Consider the following 18,756-nt stretch of genomic DNA (forward strand, 5'->3'; position numbering starts at 1 on the left):
GGGGAAAAAATGATCTATTTTTGTTTCTGATGTGTACTATTTTAGTGTGGTATTGACTGCAGTATAAGCCAGTTTCAGAGTTGATACCTAGCCTTTTTTGAAGTCCCTTCTGTTGCCGTGTATCTTGATTGGAAGTGTTAAAATATTTACAGAGTGAGAATGGAAGTTCATTAAATATTAACACTGGTTGTTTGAGTTATTTATAAGCAGTTGTATTGTCCTCAATTAATTTAGTATGCTAGGCTGATAATGGAGGCATCAAAGTTCACTAGATAATTCCAAATTTTGTAATAGTTTTCTGTGTCACATGTAGCAGTTACATCAGCAGTAGCCTTGTTCAGCAATAGTTAGGAAAAAATTGAGAACTAACAGCTAAGCTTTTCTTTAGATTTAGAAAGATATATTTTTACCATGGTATTGGAATATAAACAAGAGCTCTTATGTATAGGATTTGTCAGTACTACAGACCAGAGTGTTAGACTAGCTATTGTGAAGTTATTTTACTTATGATTACTAATGTTAATTTAGTATGGTATTGAGCAAGTCATTTAATCTTCATAGATCTTGAATTTTTTCACCTGTAAAGTACTCTTGTTTCAATATGCTGCCTATAGACCTCATGAGTTGTTAGAAATATCAGTGAATTAAGGGAAGCTAGTGGCGGTTAAAATCATTCAGGCTCTGCTTTGTACTGGCTCTATAACTTTGGGCAAGTTATTTAACCTCTTTTGTCTCTAACTTTTCTCATCTGCGAAATGGGAGTGATAATAATAATATCAACCCATAGAGTATGTGAAAGCATTAAAAAAGGTTAGTGTACATGAATCCTGTCACTAAATGACTGACACGTAATAGTGGTTTTTAGCTAACATTATTGTTTAAGCATATACTTGTAAGGAAGGCATCTGAAGTATTATTTCATTAGTATACAAACTGAATTGGGTAAAGAATTCCTTTTTTCATTTTTACATGAATTTGTGAATCTTTTTATACTATATGTTCTTTGATGGCTTAGGGATTCTGCATTGTGATAGAATTATGCGATAAGAATAGGCTTAATTGGGGAAACTTGTAAACCAAGAATACTTAATTGAAGACCCCCTGATCTTCCCACTGTTGCATAGGAAGCTATGCTGAGGCAGATATTACTAAACACAGACTAGTGTGCCACCCCACATCATTGTTCTCTTTTACTATAAGGGTCGGCTTTGTTGAAAACATCTGTCAGTGGAGTGACATACAGATTACTTAAGCTTTGAGTTATACAGGTTTAGGTGCCACCTGTTTTTAAGAATTGTCTGGGAAGATTAGCCGACTTTAGGACTGTGGGAAGTTTCAGCTCCTCTATTGGGGGGTTGGGTAGGATAAACCCCTGGTCCTATGGAGATAACTTCTGGTACAGTTCCTCCTGCTAGACAGAGAGGGAGCCCTGGCCCAGTTCATTTGTTTTCCAGGTAATCATTTTTGGAAAATTCTGCTCTCTCCACCATAACTGTGTTACCAGTGTTAAAAATTTCTCTTTTTAATAAGAGCGACTACAATGTAAATAAGTTTCCTGTGGTACAAGCAGTCTTTGCTTTGCATAATACTGTGTTAATGTGGGTGACAGAAAAATGGAAAGTTAACATTTTTGCTTTATACTTTTCTGTATTTTCTAAGTTCTCTAAATAATCACTTCTTACTACATTAAAAATAAAGGGCCATTTTTGTTGTTGTTGGAAGGAGTATGCCTAGTGAATAAGAATGTGAATTCTGCAGTGAGACTTTCTGGACTTTGATGGGGACTCTTCTGCCTAACTGTGCTAGTAGTTAGTTAACTTCTTGCTTTAAATTACTCTTCCACAGATGGTTGATAATAAAAGTACCTGCCTTACGGGATTACTGTAAAGGATTAAATAAAATAATCTATTTAAAGCACTTGGAACAATAGCAATGCCATAATAGCATAAAACTCAATAAGTACTAACTATTATCATCGTTAACCTTTAAAATTTTTTTAATTTAATTTTTTAAATAGAAATAAATTACACAAAAAGAATCATTAATCTGAACTGTTAAGGAATCATTATGACATGACTATAGTCCTTTCATCAACTCTTTAATTTTTCATATTAAAGTCAAGGGTTTAATATGTCTAACCAGTACATAGTAAGTGCACAATAAATGTCTCTATTTTTACTGATAAAAAAATGTCAGTCATCATTGGCACATGAGTTTCCAGGTCAGGTTTAGTGGAAATGCAGTTCAGAATCCAGTCATATGCTGAGTCAAGTGCTATTTACACACCATAGTTTAAAGATTCTGAATATTACATTACATATTACATTTAACAATCCATGTTGGAGACTATATCTAGGCTACATTCACAGTTGTTTTTCAAAGGTAATTGATCTGATTTTAAGTTCACTATGTCTTCCCTAGCTCTACTAATACATTTTTAGTGGTATTTTTAAATTCCTAAGCTAAACCAGTATCTGTCTAGAACATTTTGCTGACTGAAAAACATTTTTTTAAGATCTCTTGGCATATTCTTAAGTTTATACCTCCTATTCTTGGGCTTAAAACTTTCCTGTCTTATAACATGTCAATTTAACATTTATGTATTTTATTTAATACTATAGATTAGAAACAGTAGGATCAGTTCCTCCTGAAATTTAACATAAGTCCCCAAACCTAGACAAAAAAATATATTTTTTTACCTAGAAACTCTAAAGGCAGGGGGGTGGGGGTGTCTGCCAAATAAGTGATATTGCTTAAGAATATTTTGTGGCATTTATTTTGCCTAGTGCACATTTTTATTTCTTCATCTGTGTATAGTATTATAATACTAGCTAACATTTATTGAGTACTTTTTTTTTTGGTGAGATACTGTTGTAAGCCCTTTATATTTATTAATATTATATTTATATATTATATATTATTTATATTAATTTATAAATTAATTATATTTATTAATTTAAGCACCAAAACAACTCTGTGGCATAGAGTTATTATTGTGCCCAACTGAAGGAACTGAGGCTTAGAGTTAAGTAACTTGCCCTTGATTTCATTATTAGAGGCTAAGCTGGAATTTTAATAGGGTGCTAAGGACTCTTAAGTACTCAGCTGCCTCATAATAGACTCCTGTTATCCTTTATGGCCCAAGAATATAGATTTGTAATTAAAGATAAAGGGAAACACGAGAAAGTTCTGTTGATAGAAGGGCACAAGGAAGGGAGATTCTTTATATGTAGATGTGGCATTTTTTGTAATGTCTCTTTTATATTTATTTTTGGAAAATGATGTAATTATTAAAATGAAGGAAAACTTAAACTATGATTCTTAGTAAATTAAAAGTAATTTTTCTCCCATCAGCCTTTGAATCCCCAAGGCCAGAGATTGATGAGTAGCTATTTAGTATCTAACAGTTATATTGAAATTGACTTTAAACTTTTATTGTTTAAAAAAATGAAACATAGTAGGGTGCCATTTACCATGTCACTTATAGTTCTTTGCTCTTTTTATCTTTCTCTTTGTGAAATATAATGCAACAGCAACTTTATTATTTTTTGGTTGTTATGGTCAGAACCCCCAAGGCCCATTAATTTTTCTTAATTTCTTTACTTCAGTTTGTAGATTATTAGTTTTATATTGGGCTTATCCATGTAACATCAGCAGTGTATATCTACCTTGGGGCTCTAGATTCTAATTATGTTAAATAATTCTTACTAACTCAGAAGAAAATTAATGGAGAGTCTTTTGAAGAGAGTTTTTTATCTCATTTTTTTTTTACCCAACTTAGCATTTCAATGCCTTCAATCTTAAGAATTCTTTTCCTTAAGTTAAGAACATGTAGTTATTAAGACATTTTGCTGCAAGCTACTTTTTAAAAAATTTTACATTTTTCATAAGTGGTATTCTTGTGGTTTAAGTATTGACATTTTTTATTTCTAAGCTAATAAGCAAATCACAAAGACTTGGCAACCTCAGTGTACTTGCTTTTATATCAACGATCACTAGCAGAATTAGAATTTTCTATTTCTGTTTTAATTTTATAATCATATGTTTTGAACAGATAAATAAGGGTACTGGCTTTGGTTTAGTAGGTGTGTTTTTGGCGCTATGTAGGGTGCTTTATCTAAATTATTTAACTAAATATTTTAGATAATCCAGAAAGGTAGATAGTTGTGTAACTGTTTTATAGTTCTGATATTTAGAGGAGTTAAGTGATACTTAGGCTCACATATGTAGGTAGCAGCCAAGTCAGAATTTGAAGTCAAGTCTTTCTGGTTTCCTCACCACTTTGCTATACTGCCTGTATACATAACTTTTCTTTTTCTTTTTTTTTTTTTTTGCAGTCTTTAGTTCACCAGTGGCACCTTCAGTGCTACCGTGAACTTTTTTTCTTTGTCCAGTATAGTCTTCACATTCAGTGGGTTCCACTGATCCTTCATAAAAATACATAGTGGAAGGGAAACTATTTAGATAGCATTTTCACCAAGATAGTCATCTTCTGATGATTAAAAAAGAATGACTACAGTATATGGGTAATCAAACCAGTGGATCTGGAAAAAGTAAACATGGAAAAATAAAGGCATACTGGAAACTTTATTCTGTTTAATAGATTTAATAATGACTTTAAATTAAAAAAGATCACTTCACTTCAATTAAAAATTAATTCCAGATAGATTTGGTCCAAACATGAAAAGTAAAATAGTGAAGCTTTTGTTTTCTTCTGGGAAAGTATCTTTTTGACCTTGCTGTAGGCAAAAATTTCTTAAATTGGACATACACGCAAAAAGATTAACCATTAAGGAAAAAAGCTTATAGGTTGGATTATACTGAAATTTAAACCTAGGTTCTTCCAAGAACATTACTAGAAGAATGAAAAGGCAAGTCACAGAGTGGGAGAAGATATCCATAGTATGTATATGTTGACAGGACTGTGTCATATATATATAAAGAATATTTATATATATTATATATATAAAGAATTTCTATACATCAATAAGAAAAAATGAGCATAAGTCTTGAACAGAAAAATGAGCATAAGTCTTGAACAGACGTCACAAAAAAGGATATCTAAATGGTTGATAAATATGAAATGGTGGTTAATCTCCTTAGGCAACAAGGAAATACAAATGAATATCATAATGACATGCCACCACACACACATAAGAATGGCTAAAATTAGAACCATAACATAAAATGGTGGCAAGGATGTGGCCCTTTGGGATCTCACATGTACTGCTATTTGAAGTGTAAATTTTTATAATTGCTTTGAAAATCTATTGAAAATCACTACTCTGTTACCCAGTAATTCTGTTCTAGATATGCACTAAGTAGATACGTGTATGAATGTTTACTGAAAGACTTGTATAAGAATGTTCTTAGCAGTACTAATTGTAATGGCCCCATACTGGAAACAACCCAAATTTCTGTCAACAGTGGAATGGATAAATATATTGTGGTATATTCCTACAGTGGCACACTGTATAACAAAAATGAATAAACTATTTATTATATAATAATATAAATGAATCTCACAAAAATAATGATAAATTGAAAAAGCCACACAGTTGGTTACATACTGTATGATTCCATTTAAATATACGGTTGTCCCTTGATATCTGTGGGGGATTGGTTACAGAACCCACTGTGGTTACCAGAATCCACGAATACTCAAGTCCCTTACATTTAACTTTCCATATCTGTGGTTTGCGCATCCCTAGATTCAGCCAACCATGGGTAATATAGTACTGTATTTATTGAAACAAATTTGCTTAAAAGTGGACCCATGCAACTCAGGCCTGTGTTGTTCAAGGGTCAATTGTAGTTCAAAAATAGGCAGAATGTATCTATAATGTTAGAAAAGTAGGATAGTGATAGTTGATAGATGGTGTATGAGGAGGCTTTTACTGTGCTGATAATATTCTAATATTTGAATATTCAGTGTGGGTTACACAGATTACTTTGTAGAAATTGATCAGGTTATGATTTACATAACTTTTTAATTTTTGAGGTGTGGTTGGTTTACAATATTGCATTAGTTTCAGATATACAACCTAGCAATTCATAATTTTCATAGATTATACTCCATTTAAAGTCATTATTTTAAAATATTGGCTGTATTCCCTTTGCTGTGCAATATATCATTGTAGCTTATTTATTTTATACATAATATTTTTTACCTCTTAATCCCCTATCCCTATATTACCCCTCTTACCTTCCTTCTTCCCAGTAATAACCACTAGTTTGTTCTCTATGTCTGTGAGTCTGTTTCTGCTTTGTTATATTCATTCATTTTATTTTTTAAATTTCACATATAAGTCATAACATATAGTATTTGTCTTTCTCTGTCTGACTTATTTCACTAAGCATAATACCCTCCAAGTCCATCCATGTTGTTGCAATTGGCATAATTGTCATTCTTTTTCGTGGCTGAGTAGTATTGCATTGTGTGTAATTATATATATGTGTGTGTGTGTGTGTGTGTGTGTGTGTGTGTGTAATGTGAGATATATATATCTTACATCTTCATCCATTCATCTATTGATGAACACTTAAGTTGCTTTCATTAGTGGCAGTTGTAAATAATGCTGCTGTGAACTTTGTGGTGCAAGTATCTTTTCAAATTAGTGTTTTTGTTTTCTTCAGCTGTATGTCTAGGAGTGGAATTGCTGGATCATATGATAGTTCTGCTTTTAGGTTTTTGAGGAACCTTCATACTGTTTTTCACAGTGGCTGCACCATTTTACATTTCTACCATCAGTTTTGTGTACTTTTCTGTATGTATGTTATACTTCAGAAAAAATTTACTAAAGGACAGATCTTTTATGGCTTTATTTCCCGTAACTTATATAACTATGAGTTATAAAATGTATTCAGACCACTTCCAAGTTAAAGATACTATTTCAGAAATAAATATTTTCATCTTTCTCAATGGGAAAGTTTTCTCTTTTTTACTCTTATTCTTACTTTCCCCAAGAAGTTAATATTTAAGTGCTTACTCTGTGTTCAAGCAGCATTACCCCCTTTTGTCCTCGTAACAAAAATCTATTATAGCAAGAAGAAAAACGAATCTGAATTAGGTAGAAATAGAATAAATAAAGTCATTGCAGTCAAGGTCTTCAGGAGAAATAGACAAAGTTGGGAGTTTGGGTAGATACTCAACAATATTTATTTTCTGCCTACCACACAATTGAAATAAACTAGGAACTCACTTGAGGGTGGAATGTATATGCTTCACACTTGGTAATCTTAATAACTTGCCTTCTCATAAATGAATTTATGTGTAAACTGCATATTCTACTGTTGATATCTTATTTTTTCCTACTAACTTTGGTCTAAGTCAAGGATCAACAAATTACAGCCTTCAGGTCAAATCCAGCCTGCTATCTATTTTTGTAAATAACGTTTTATTGGAGCACAGCCACGCTCATTTGTTTGTGTTGTCTGTGGCTACTTTTATGCCAGATTGTATGGCCCATAAAGCCTAAAATCTTTACTCTGGACCTTTGCAGCAAAAGTTTGCCAACTCTGGGCTAAGACAATGTTGATCATGATCAAATAGTTAAATATATCTACATTCTTTCACCTGTCTTACCCTTCTACATTGATGCCAGGAAGGAACCTTGGATGGTAGGTCTGTGTAAATTGGCCTCAGGTTGGAGTAGTTACAGCATGAAACCTACTGTTTAGATTTTACTCTGACCCATAAGATCACCTATGAATAAGGTGACCAATACATTTCAGTTTGCTTGGAGCAGTCCTGGTTTACATCTGTTTTTCTAGGTGGTTATTGTATTATACTAACATTGCATACTGTTGATAATATAATGATTAATAGCTGCTTTTTTTTTACCCCCCCCCACTTGGTATATATATTTTTTGCTGAAGTATAGTCAGTTTACAATGTTGTGTCAATTTCTGGTGTATAGCATAATGCTTCAGTCATACATGAAAATACATATATTCATTTTCATATTCTTTTTCACCATAAGTTACTACAAGATATTGAATATAGTTCCCTGTGCTATACAGTATGAACTTGTTATCAGATTTTGTGAGAATCCTCCTATATTTCGAAGCAAGAGATACTCTGCCAGAGCTCAGGAGGTGTTCTGTGTGATTCAGATGTAATTCTTGGTGTATCTGTGAGAGAGGGTGAGCTGTGAGTCTCTTCTCCACCATCTTGGCACTTCTCCTCTTTTACTCTTAATACCCCCCAGTTCAGATAATAAATTATATGGTCAGTCTGTCTGTGAAAATACCATTGAGAAGGGTAGTGGAAACAAATAGAAATAGGGTAGTGACAACTATGCAAAATGGAATTTAAGAGATTAATTTTTGCAATTTTGTGTCAGAGGTCTCCAAGACCCATGTCAGTGTTTTGTAGGATTAACAGTTCTTAGAAGTTGCTATGCTTATGGTTAGGGTTTATTACAATGAAAGGATACACAGTAAAACCATCAAAGGCACACGAGGAAGTGTCGAGGAGCCCAAGTGCAAGCTTCCAAGTGTTGTGCCTTCACACAGGAGTCACACAGATGTGCCTGATCCCCCCAGAAGTGATATGTGATGACATGTGCAAGTGTTCTCGACCAGGGAAGCTCACCCTAACCTGGGTGTCCTAGAGGTCAGTCATATAGGCATGTGGCACCTCCGTGACCGACCTTGCTTACTTAAGCTCCAGAACCTCAGAGAAAAAGTATGTTCATCGTAAATCACATTGTTAGCATAAGCTGGTACAGTGTGGCCCAAGACCTCAGGCATGCAAAAACACTCTTATCAGAAATTTCCAAGGGCTGTGTTCCCAAGAACTAGCCAAAGGCTAGTCTGAAAATGGGCCATTTGGGGGAATGTGTAGGGTTTGAGCAGCTGAGGCTTACTGAGTTACTACACAAGGTCATACAAAATATTTGAGCCAGAGTTTGAGTCTAGGTAAATCTGATTCCAAAGTCTGTACTCTTTCCGTAAGTTTGATTTTTACTGATTTGCTAATTAAAAAACACTGGCTACATTAAATGTAGTAGAGACTTGGACTATGCCTGTCTATCTTGTTAAATACTTTTACTTGTGATAAGCTTTCTTTTTTCATCATATTGTATTTTGCATATTAATTTATTGAAAAGTAGCTTAGATGAAGAATAGTCTATAAGTATTCCTTTTGCACTTAATATGGCGTTTAATTTAAAGAAGAAATGTGATAGAAGCTTTAGTTCACAATTAAGAATTGTCTGCCTTGTAGATAATAGATTCGAATGATCTTATACAATTCTCAAAAGCTTTTAACCTTTTTTTCTTTTCTTTAGGTATTTGTGGAAACATTAGACAAGTGTTTTGAAAATGTCTGTGAACTGGATCTGATTTTCCATGTAGACAAGGTACAGTTTCTACATTATCAAATGGTCTAAGCTTTTTATCTTAGAAAAATATTAATTTGTATTTGTCAAAGTAAAAATGGATTTAGTGAGAGGGGAGGATATAGCTCAGTGGTAGAGCATGTGCTTAGCATGTACAAGGTCCTGGGTTCAATCCCCAGTACCTCCCTTAAAAAAAAGTAAATAAATAAACCTAATTACCTCCCCCCCAAACAAAAATAAAAAACAAACAAACAAAAAAAGAAAGCATTTTGTATTTGAGTCATGAAATGACAGGCTCCTGGCTGAGGTGATTTAGAGTGGAAAAAAACAAGAAGCAACATAAAAGCAACAGGCATTATGTGATAAATAGTGATAGAATTGCCATTTAGAGAAGGCTGTAACACATTAGTGATGCTGCTCACTAAAATGACTTTAAAAAAATGGATTTAGTGAATGAAACTATTTTTATTCCTTTATTTAATTCATAAGTTATTTTTACTATGAGCCAGGCACTCTGCTTAGTGAAGAAGATTCAGACCCTGAGGAGTTCACGTCTGGAGGAGGAAACTGGCATGAACAAGTATGTTGAGAGTGTTAATGGAACACAGCTACACCAGTTACCTCTGCCTAGGAGAGTGCAAGTGGAGGAAATTACATTTAAACTGGGTTTTTTTAAGCATTAGTAGGTGTTCCATAGAAAAGGAGAGGATGGCTCTACAGGCAGAGATGTAAAGTACGGGGTTTTTGTGACAAGGGGATTTGGTATTGATCATGAAGCCTAATTTTAAAGTGCCTTTATTTTAGTGCCATGGATTTTGGAATTCATTCTGAGGCAATTTAACTTTTCAAAACAAGTTTTTACTGACATTATTGTTGCTTTGGTTGTTCATTCTTGAGGGGTAAGCTAATTTTTTCTGCATTAAGGAGGTTCTGTTGGTAGGTGGGAGGTTAAAGACAAGGAAATCAGTTAGAAATCTGTTGCAGTAGTCCAGAAAAAAATGAACTAAGGCAGTAGAGTAGTGATGAAAGAAAGTGGAATTGACAGAACTTGATGTATCAAAAGAAGGTGAGAGAAAGGAAGAATGACTGAGTTCTCTAGCCAGTATTACTGGATATTGGTGGTAGGGAATTTACAAGGAAGAGATTCTACTTTTACTATATATAGAATTTTTGTCTCTTTTAAGTTTATATAATGTAACAGATTGTTTTGAGTGATTCAGGCTTTGAATAAAATAGTCTGAAAATTTTAACAAAAAATTGTGATTTTTAAAAATCAGCTTTGTTGAGGTGTAATTTACACACATTAAAATTCAGTAGCTTTAAGCATACATTTAACTAAGTTTTGGCAAATACATTTAGTTATGCAACCACTACTACAATCAAGATACAGCACAAGGAATGCATTTTATTATTTGTGAACATCAAAAGAATACATTTATCATTAGCCAGTCCTCTAGGATCATTTTTCCCTTTTACTAAGTGATTTAATTTCATATTATTGGCTCATTTTGGATAGAGAACTTAAACTTGATATTTTTAAGAGTTATTTTAGTTTTCTACTGCTTTTCTCTATTAATCTGTCTTATACTATTCATACTTACAAAGACTTGTTATTTTTAAGCATTAAAATTCACAATATTCAAAAGTATGTTTTGGTACATGGTTAAAACTCTATTTTTAAAATGACTGCTCAAAGATCATTAGCTTAAATGATACATCTAGCAATTTTTTGAGAAAATTGAAGATTCTTTTGCAAAATGTTGCAGTAAGAATAAAGTTACCATGTTTGTTCTAGAGAATAAGTTTTTCTTAATAGGAAATGTTTGACACACAGTGTTTTTAAAACTTCATTTTACATTAATAATGCATTTATTTTAGAAAAATCCAAAAATACAAATAAGAGGAAAATAAATAGAAGCCATTTCAATTTCAGAGATTGCCTAGTATTAAAAGATAAACTGAGGCACATTAAAATTTTTAAGCAAAACTTGATTCAGATTGGGTGGCACCAAACTAAGTGGTTAGGAGCACTCCACCTGCAGGAGCTATGGGAAAGTCTTTTATAGAGAAGAGGCAGAAGCAAAGCGAGGAAATTATCTGATTGGCTATTGCCTAAGCAGTTGCATTATTTGGGAAAGCCAAGTTGGCCATTTGTAATTGGTTGTTCTTAGGTTTTGATTTCTTAACCTTGAGGCATTACAGACTTAGGTTCTGGTTTGCTTACGGAGGCTGCTAAAGTATTAGGATAACCTCAGTCTAATAGCTGCCTTGTTTAATTACCACTAGTTAACATTTTAGAGTACATTTCTGATGTTTTTTGAACAAATGAGTACAGAAACAAATATGTCTTTAATTAAAAAAAAAATTGGATCTTATCTGTAGTGTATATAGCCTGTTCATTTCACATAGCAGTGTATCTTCTTTTTAGAACCTACAAAATTAGCTGTGCCTCTTTTTTCTGGCCTAAGCTCTTATTAAAAAAATTTTTTTTCAATGCAATGAGAAAAAAGCTTCAGTATAATAAGAATTAGAGACCAGTCAAATAGATATTTCCTGTTCCTACATTCTCTGTCTAAAACAATGCTAGTCTTGTTTTCACCCTTTCTATGAAAGTAGGCTTGTTTTCAAGTTTCAAGCAGCCCTGGACTTCCCAGCCATTAGGGGTCTCCTAACTAGCCCAGCTCATTTTCCCTAGGGGCAAATGCAGAGAGTCCACTGTGTGCTTTTAGATGACAGTTGGATAGAGGAAAGCAGGAAGTTGTAAAGAATACCCCTTTTGTTATCAGTCGGGATGTGCTAGTTTATGCTGCAGTAACAAATATCAGAGTATTTCTAATTCATGCAGTATTTTATCATGTCCCACATGCTCTCACTCTGGGATCCATGGTGACCAAGCTGCCAGTATTTGGAAAATCATCCGATTTTAGGTCACAGAGAAAAGAGTTTTCATGGATTAATTTATTTGCTTTTCAAAGTATCACACATGATAGTTTTGCCAACTATTTTACCACTACAAACATGGGCCGCTAACTTCCTAGCCTCTAATGCAATTGTTTCCGTGTGGCCTGCTGCCCACCTCCTAAGTCAGTGTCTTTTCCTTTATTGTGATTGTGAATCAGTTTCTCATTACAAACCTTTAAGTACTAATTTCTGTGTCAGTCATATAGGCTGATCTTTGTAGTCACCCTGAAGTAGTGGGACAGCACCCCCTACCCAAATTGGTTTGGACATCGAGACTGAAGATACTACACGTACACCAAGAGGATATGATCTAAAAAGGTTTATCACTCACTTAATAAGCTTTTTGGGGAAGAACAAGGAACAGCGACTATCTTGGGGTTTTACATGATTAGGGGGTGGGGCTTGGACGAGGGTTTCTGTGTGCAGGACAGGTTTTGCGTAGTTTGAATTTCCTGCCAGTGCAGAGGAAGGAGCACCTGGACTTTCTTATCAACTTGCCCAAATGTGGGCAGAAGAGGAAGGGGAGCAGTGGGGCTTGAAAGCTGTCCACTGTCAGACATCAAAAATGGAGTCAGACTTTTTTTACAGCTAAGTTATGCTGTGGTAATAACACCTAAAATATGAGTAACCTAGTTTATTACTTATACTACATGGCTATTGTGGGTTTGCTGAGAAGGTCTGTTTATTTGCTCATCTGTGTTACCTGTCCATTTCCTGAACACGGTGGCTTTAATTGGGCAGCCCCAGGTTGTTGCCACTATTGCAACATAGCCTCAAATCCCAGGGCAAAGATGAGAGAGCTGAAGATTTACGAAGAGCTTGGTTTGGAGGATATATGACATTGACAGCTATGAATGTGCTCTGTCCACCCCTTCCTACATACCCCCTACCCCATCCATCAGATGATCAGGGTAAGGGAGATCTGATTGGAGGCCTCAGTGTCTTTCCTACCCTTTAGACTAGGAGAATGAAGAATTAAGAACAGAGTGATTTCCTCTAGCCCAGTCCCTCTTAAGGACTTTGACAGCCTATCCTTAAACCATAGGACATAAAGTGAGGACTCTTTTTCATTTCACCAACTGAAGAAGTCTAACCATTAAGAAGAGTATCTCAGCAACCAGGCCTAAGTATTAGTGAGCCAGCAGAAAGAGAATGCTATCTCAGCAAGAGAGATGAAGAACATCAGAATATGCTCTGTGAGGGGGAAAAAAAGCTACTGGAGGAGATAGATGAACATTTGAAATTTAAAAATGATAAAAAGTACTTAATGAGATGCAGTTTGAAAAGGTCTTCCTGGGGCTTAAAAATGTGTTGTCAAACCATAGAGTTTAAAAGGAGATGATAATCACAGTTGAGGCTTGAATTACAGATATAAAAGAGAAATGCAGGAAATAATCTCAAGGCACATAACTGAAAGCTAAGACATAGAAGACGTGAAGAAAAAGATAAGAGAATTTGAAGTATTTAACATGTATTATAAAAGTATTTTGTGACTCTTATCCAATTGGAGGAAATGAAAGTAGGGAATAATCAGAGCATTTTAGTAGGAAAACAAGGCATCTCAGTGGTAGGAAGACTTAATATTTTACAAATAATAATAAAATCATATTTGTTTGATTAAAAGCAAGGAGAATTGTCATTAATAAAAATAATAAATAGTAGAATCTCTGATTTAAAAGAGGGAGAAATAATATAAATAAAATTTGATCAAACCAACCAACTTTAGGGGGGAAAAGGAAATAATTTAAAAATAGATGTATTATTCAGTACACTAAGTGTGAATTGAGTGAAACAGTCCATTAAAAGGACAGAGATGATGGGTTTAAAAAGGTACACCTTATACAGGAAAGAAGATAAATTCTAGAGTATTTCCCTTTATTAACCACTTTTCATAAACCTATTACCTACCAAAAGTGATCATTGAATTTCTTTTTAGTATCCTTGTGACATATGAATTTTAACATAATTGATTTGTTTTAATCCACTACAGATGTTGTTCTTTTTGATGTTCAAATTGCCCCATCTTTGGCCAGTGGGACCCCCTTCAGGTTGTCTTCTGAGTTCTTTTGACATGACCCTTCCCCCACCTTCCTCCATGGACTTGGATAGCTGCTTTGTGTTTTGGTACAACTAGATGTTCCAGATTTATTTTGTTTATTTCCTGCTCAAAACATGTTATCAGTCATTCCTTCCAGGAACCCTGATTCCTTTTAGTGGGAAATGGTACAGAGAAACCAAGGTCTGGAGGTGCTCATAATTATGAGGCTGATCACTGTTTCTTGGCCTTTTGTGTGAACAGAGCATCTTATATATATTTTTCCCCAGCCTTCACATCTGTCCTCTCTCCAAGTTTCCTTTAAGTGGATGATGATATATAGAAATGACAGTCTCAGCACCAAGCATGCTTATTGGTATAGGGGTGATATTACTCCTGGTTCTCAGTGAATCAAGCTGGGAAATAGATGTACGTACACACACACACACACACACAGTCTGAGCACACACACACAGATTCGTGCGTATTTCTATATCTTCATATATATTAAAAATCTTTGTGAGTTCTAATACCTCAGTCTGGTGCAACACTATAGAGTTACTCTAGCCTCCTCCTTTTCCATATCTGCAGTTTGCTTCTTTGACAGTGAGAGATTATTCTGATTATTGTCATTCCTATTATTCCTGTTAATATTGATGCATTTACTTAGTTTGCTTAATCTGTCCTTTCTATATCCAAACTCCTGGCTGGGTCATTCAAATGCTGAGCCCCAGACATGCTCAGCTTTACCCTCCCCTGCCAGGACTAGTCAAAAGCTTGGCCCCCTTTCTACTGAGCAAGTTGTTAGAAAGTCAATCCTGATTTTTAAAATTGCAATAAATAATTTTTTTCTAACTTAGGTGATTTGAAAAAGAAGTTGGTGGAATTTCTAGAAGAGGAAAAAAAAATCAAATTTCAATGGATAGGTTTAAACATAGATTGGACCTATCTGAGTAAATGGAAAGATAGAACACGTTGTCCATAATGCAATGTAAAAAGACAAGAAAGATTGAAAGTATGAAACATAGTTTACAGGTCAGGAAAGGCAGAATGAGAAATTTCTAATGAAGAAGAAGAAAGAAAGAATGAAGCATAATCTGAGTATCTAATGGATACCCTAATGGATATCTAATAGAATTTTCCAGAATTAATGGACGATGCCAGTCCACAGATAAAAGAATCACAAGCAGAATAAGTAAGTCCACATATAGACTAATGATAGTAAAATTGAATAGCAGAGAAAGAGCTCTTAAAATCATCCAGAAATAATAGACATATTACCTTTACAAGAGCAGTGGTAGGACTGGAAACTGATTTCTCAACAGCAACCACAGAAGTTAGAAGATAATATGGTGAAGGAAATAACTGCTAAACCGTAATTCTAAAATTAGCAAAAATATCTTTCAAGAATATGAATGAAATAAAAACATTGTTAGAGAAACAAGTAATGAGAAAATTTGCAACCAGCAAGCCTTTGGACTAAAGGAAATTCTCAAGAGGGTACTTTTCACAGAAGGAAATCTATGATATAAGAAGGAGTGAGTTGAAGAGGGAAGAAGAGCAAAGAAAGAAGTAAATTTATGAGTAAGGATAAAAGATCATTGACTGTTAAAGTACTTAAGAGTTTAAAATGAAAAAAAATTTGTAGACTTAAAATACAAGTCAGCAATAATATATAAGCCAGTAGTATTGTCAGGTCTTATAGTGAGCATCTGTGACTCTATAATAAGCAGGCTTTAAAAAGGATTTCTGTACTGGAGAACGTCATTCTAAGTGAAGTAAGCCAGAAAGAGAAAGAAAAATACCATATGAGATTGCTTATATGCGGAATCTAAAAAAAAAAAAAAAAAAGATAACTACAAAACAGAAACAGACTCATAGACATAGGATACAAACTTGTAGTTACCAGTGAGACGGGGGGTGGGAAGGGACAGACTGGCATTTCAAAATGTAGAATAGATAAACAAGATTGTACTGTGTAGCACAGGGAAATATATACAGGATCTTGTGGTGGCTCACAGCAAAAGAGAATGTGACAATGAATGTATGTATGTTCATGTATAACTGAAAAATTGTGTTCTACACTGGAATTCGAACCAACATTGTAAAATGACTATAGCTCAATAAAAAAAAAAAGTTTAAAAAAATAAAATAAAAAATAAAAAGAATTTCTGTACAATCAACCCAAAATATAGAGTAACAAGTAAAAGAGCTTTCTAATTTTCAGTCAGACTTGAATATTTTGAATTTTCAGATTTGAGACATTCATATTCAGTATGAGTATAAAATACATTGTGTACCAAAATAGAATTACTCTTACCTATTACTTCGAATTACTATGCCCTTGTTGCTTTCCATTGATCAACAATTAACAATTGTCTTCATTATTATTAGTATAGTATGCTATATACGTTCCCTTTCTGTTTTGTCTTAAAAAATGTATCAAAATTTTGATGGGCTAACAGTATACTCTTAATTCCTTTCAAGGTTATTTTCAAAATTGTCATACTTTGGAATTTTCTTTTGTAATATAATATTCAAGAAGACAGTAGCTTGTGCAGGGATTGTGCTCTTTAACAGCAGAAGCTGTTCAACTGAATCAATCTCAAGATAGTATTAACCAGGTAACTGTAGAACTGATTATTTCCTTAGTGGGCACTTTCTTCATGTTAGTGACATTATCAAGTGAAAGTTAAGATTTATATAACATTTCAGCTATCTTGTTGGAGAATAATTATAGCAAAATTTAATATATTTTTAGATTTAATGAAGTTCTGTTAAATATATTTTGAGAGGATATATTTCTGAAGGTGGGTTTTTTTTTTTAGTGTTTGTGTACCTTTCCAGAATTTTTCTGGGTATATCCAAGTGTGTGTATGTGTGTAATTTTTTTTTCCATACTTCAGTGGGACCATATTACAGATATTGTTCTGTCCCACTCATTTGTTCATTTAATAACCTAGCTATATTTCTGAGGAATCTGTAGATTTCTCTCATTTTTAGATGTATGATAATTAATAGTGTAGATTCACCATTTTACTTTGGTATTTTTCTTTGCTCTTACCAACAGAGTTTCATTGATCTTCCTTATACATACATCTGACTCCACCGTCTTTTATTAACTCACATGCTGATTTTTTCCTGCCTCCAACTTTAAGTCCATTCTTTATTTTCCTGTAGAACTGTGGAAATAACGTATACAATGTGATCTCATTTGTGTGTATTAGATACATATACACATGCATATAACAAATATGTGCATAACAAGTTTTCTGGAAGGATATATAAGATACAATTAACTGTGATTATCTTTGGTTAAAGGGACCTAATAACAGACACAGAGGATTGTAGACACTATTATTGTTTATATATAAGTTTCTGTATGGCTTATATTGCAATTTAGAGGTTGTGGTCTAAGTCCAGAAGAAGCTGTGTGGTTGAGTAGATAGAGCATATATATGTTTTTAAAAAGCGGAAATATCTTGTTAATGTGGTATTTGCTACTTTTTAAACACTTAAATAAAAGGAGAGTAAAAATTCATTGAATTCTTATTTTAGGTGAACATTAAAGCAGTTTATTTAGTAGATGAGTTGTATTATTAGAATACTGGTACCCTTTTATTTCCATCAAAATCTGTTTTAAGTAAAGTTTATAAAACAAAATATGGAAATATGTCAGCCATATACATTAAAACTAAGCTAAAAACGGAGCTTTTATCATCCTCTTTCTCTTAAGTCTGACAAAAATTCTTCTCAACTCTTGAAAATGAGTTTTTCTATCACTAGATATGTTCATCTTCTAAGTTTCCTCTCCTCATGTGGCATTCCTTACTTTTGGACACCATAACCTTGATAATATTGGAGTAGCTCCCCAATTAACAATTCTCATACCCATTCTATTTATCTCCTTAACTTTCTACATAATGTGTAGCACCTCCTCACTGAGAATACAGTCTTTAGGCATTAATCTTAATCATAAGTGAGATTATGTTTAAGGATTTAGCTCACAGGCCCTTCACTTGTATTTTCTGTCTCCTTTTGGATCTCAATTTGCTTTCATAGAAATTATTTTTACTTTGAGGACAAATTTACATCCTGGTTCTTACCTCTTAAACTGATACACAGTCTTAGAATTTCTTGCGTGTGACCCACATTTGTAGGCTGCTCATACGTTGCTACCTCTAAACTTGGTAAATGTTTCTATAATACAGAAACTATGGTATCCACCAATCTAGTGCTTGTGTTCTGAGATATTTGGAAAGACAGTAGTACAGTATATATAGGGATGAACCCATAAGAAAGCCTGAGAAGGGGGGGGGTGATGGAGTTGCTCTACTTTTATCAGCATTAGAAATCATATTTTCTCGTGAGAGTTTGTTTTAAAAAGAAGAGAGGAAATTCCACTGCTAGAACAGA

General features: G+C 33.8%; 1 protein-coding gene across 3 annotated transcripts in view; it reads left to right on the forward strand.

The window, feature by feature from the left end:
• Window positions 1-18,756, forward strand: part of AP3S1 (adaptor related protein complex 3 subunit sigma 1) — a 54,239-nt gene that overhangs the window by 24,098 nt on the left and 11,385 nt on the right. For 2 of the 3 annotated variants that reach the window (XM_074360502.1, XM_074360500.1), the window contains exon 4: window positions 9,294-9,365. In XM_074360502.1, the coding sequence (XP_074216603.1) occupies window positions 9,294-9,365 (72 nt within the window). Of the gene's footprint in view, window positions 1-9,293; window positions 9,366-9,853; window positions 16,822-18,756 lie in introns of those variants that run through there. The other variant, XM_074360501.1, reaches the window with a different exon arrangement.

This window comes from Camelus bactrianus, chromosome 3 (genome assembly GCF_048773025.1).
Source record: "Camelus bactrianus isolate YW-2024 breed Bactrian camel chromosome 3, ASM4877302v1, whole genome shotgun sequence".
Taxonomy (NCBI): Eukaryota; Metazoa; Chordata; class Mammalia; order Artiodactyla; family Camelidae; genus Camelus; species Camelus bactrianus.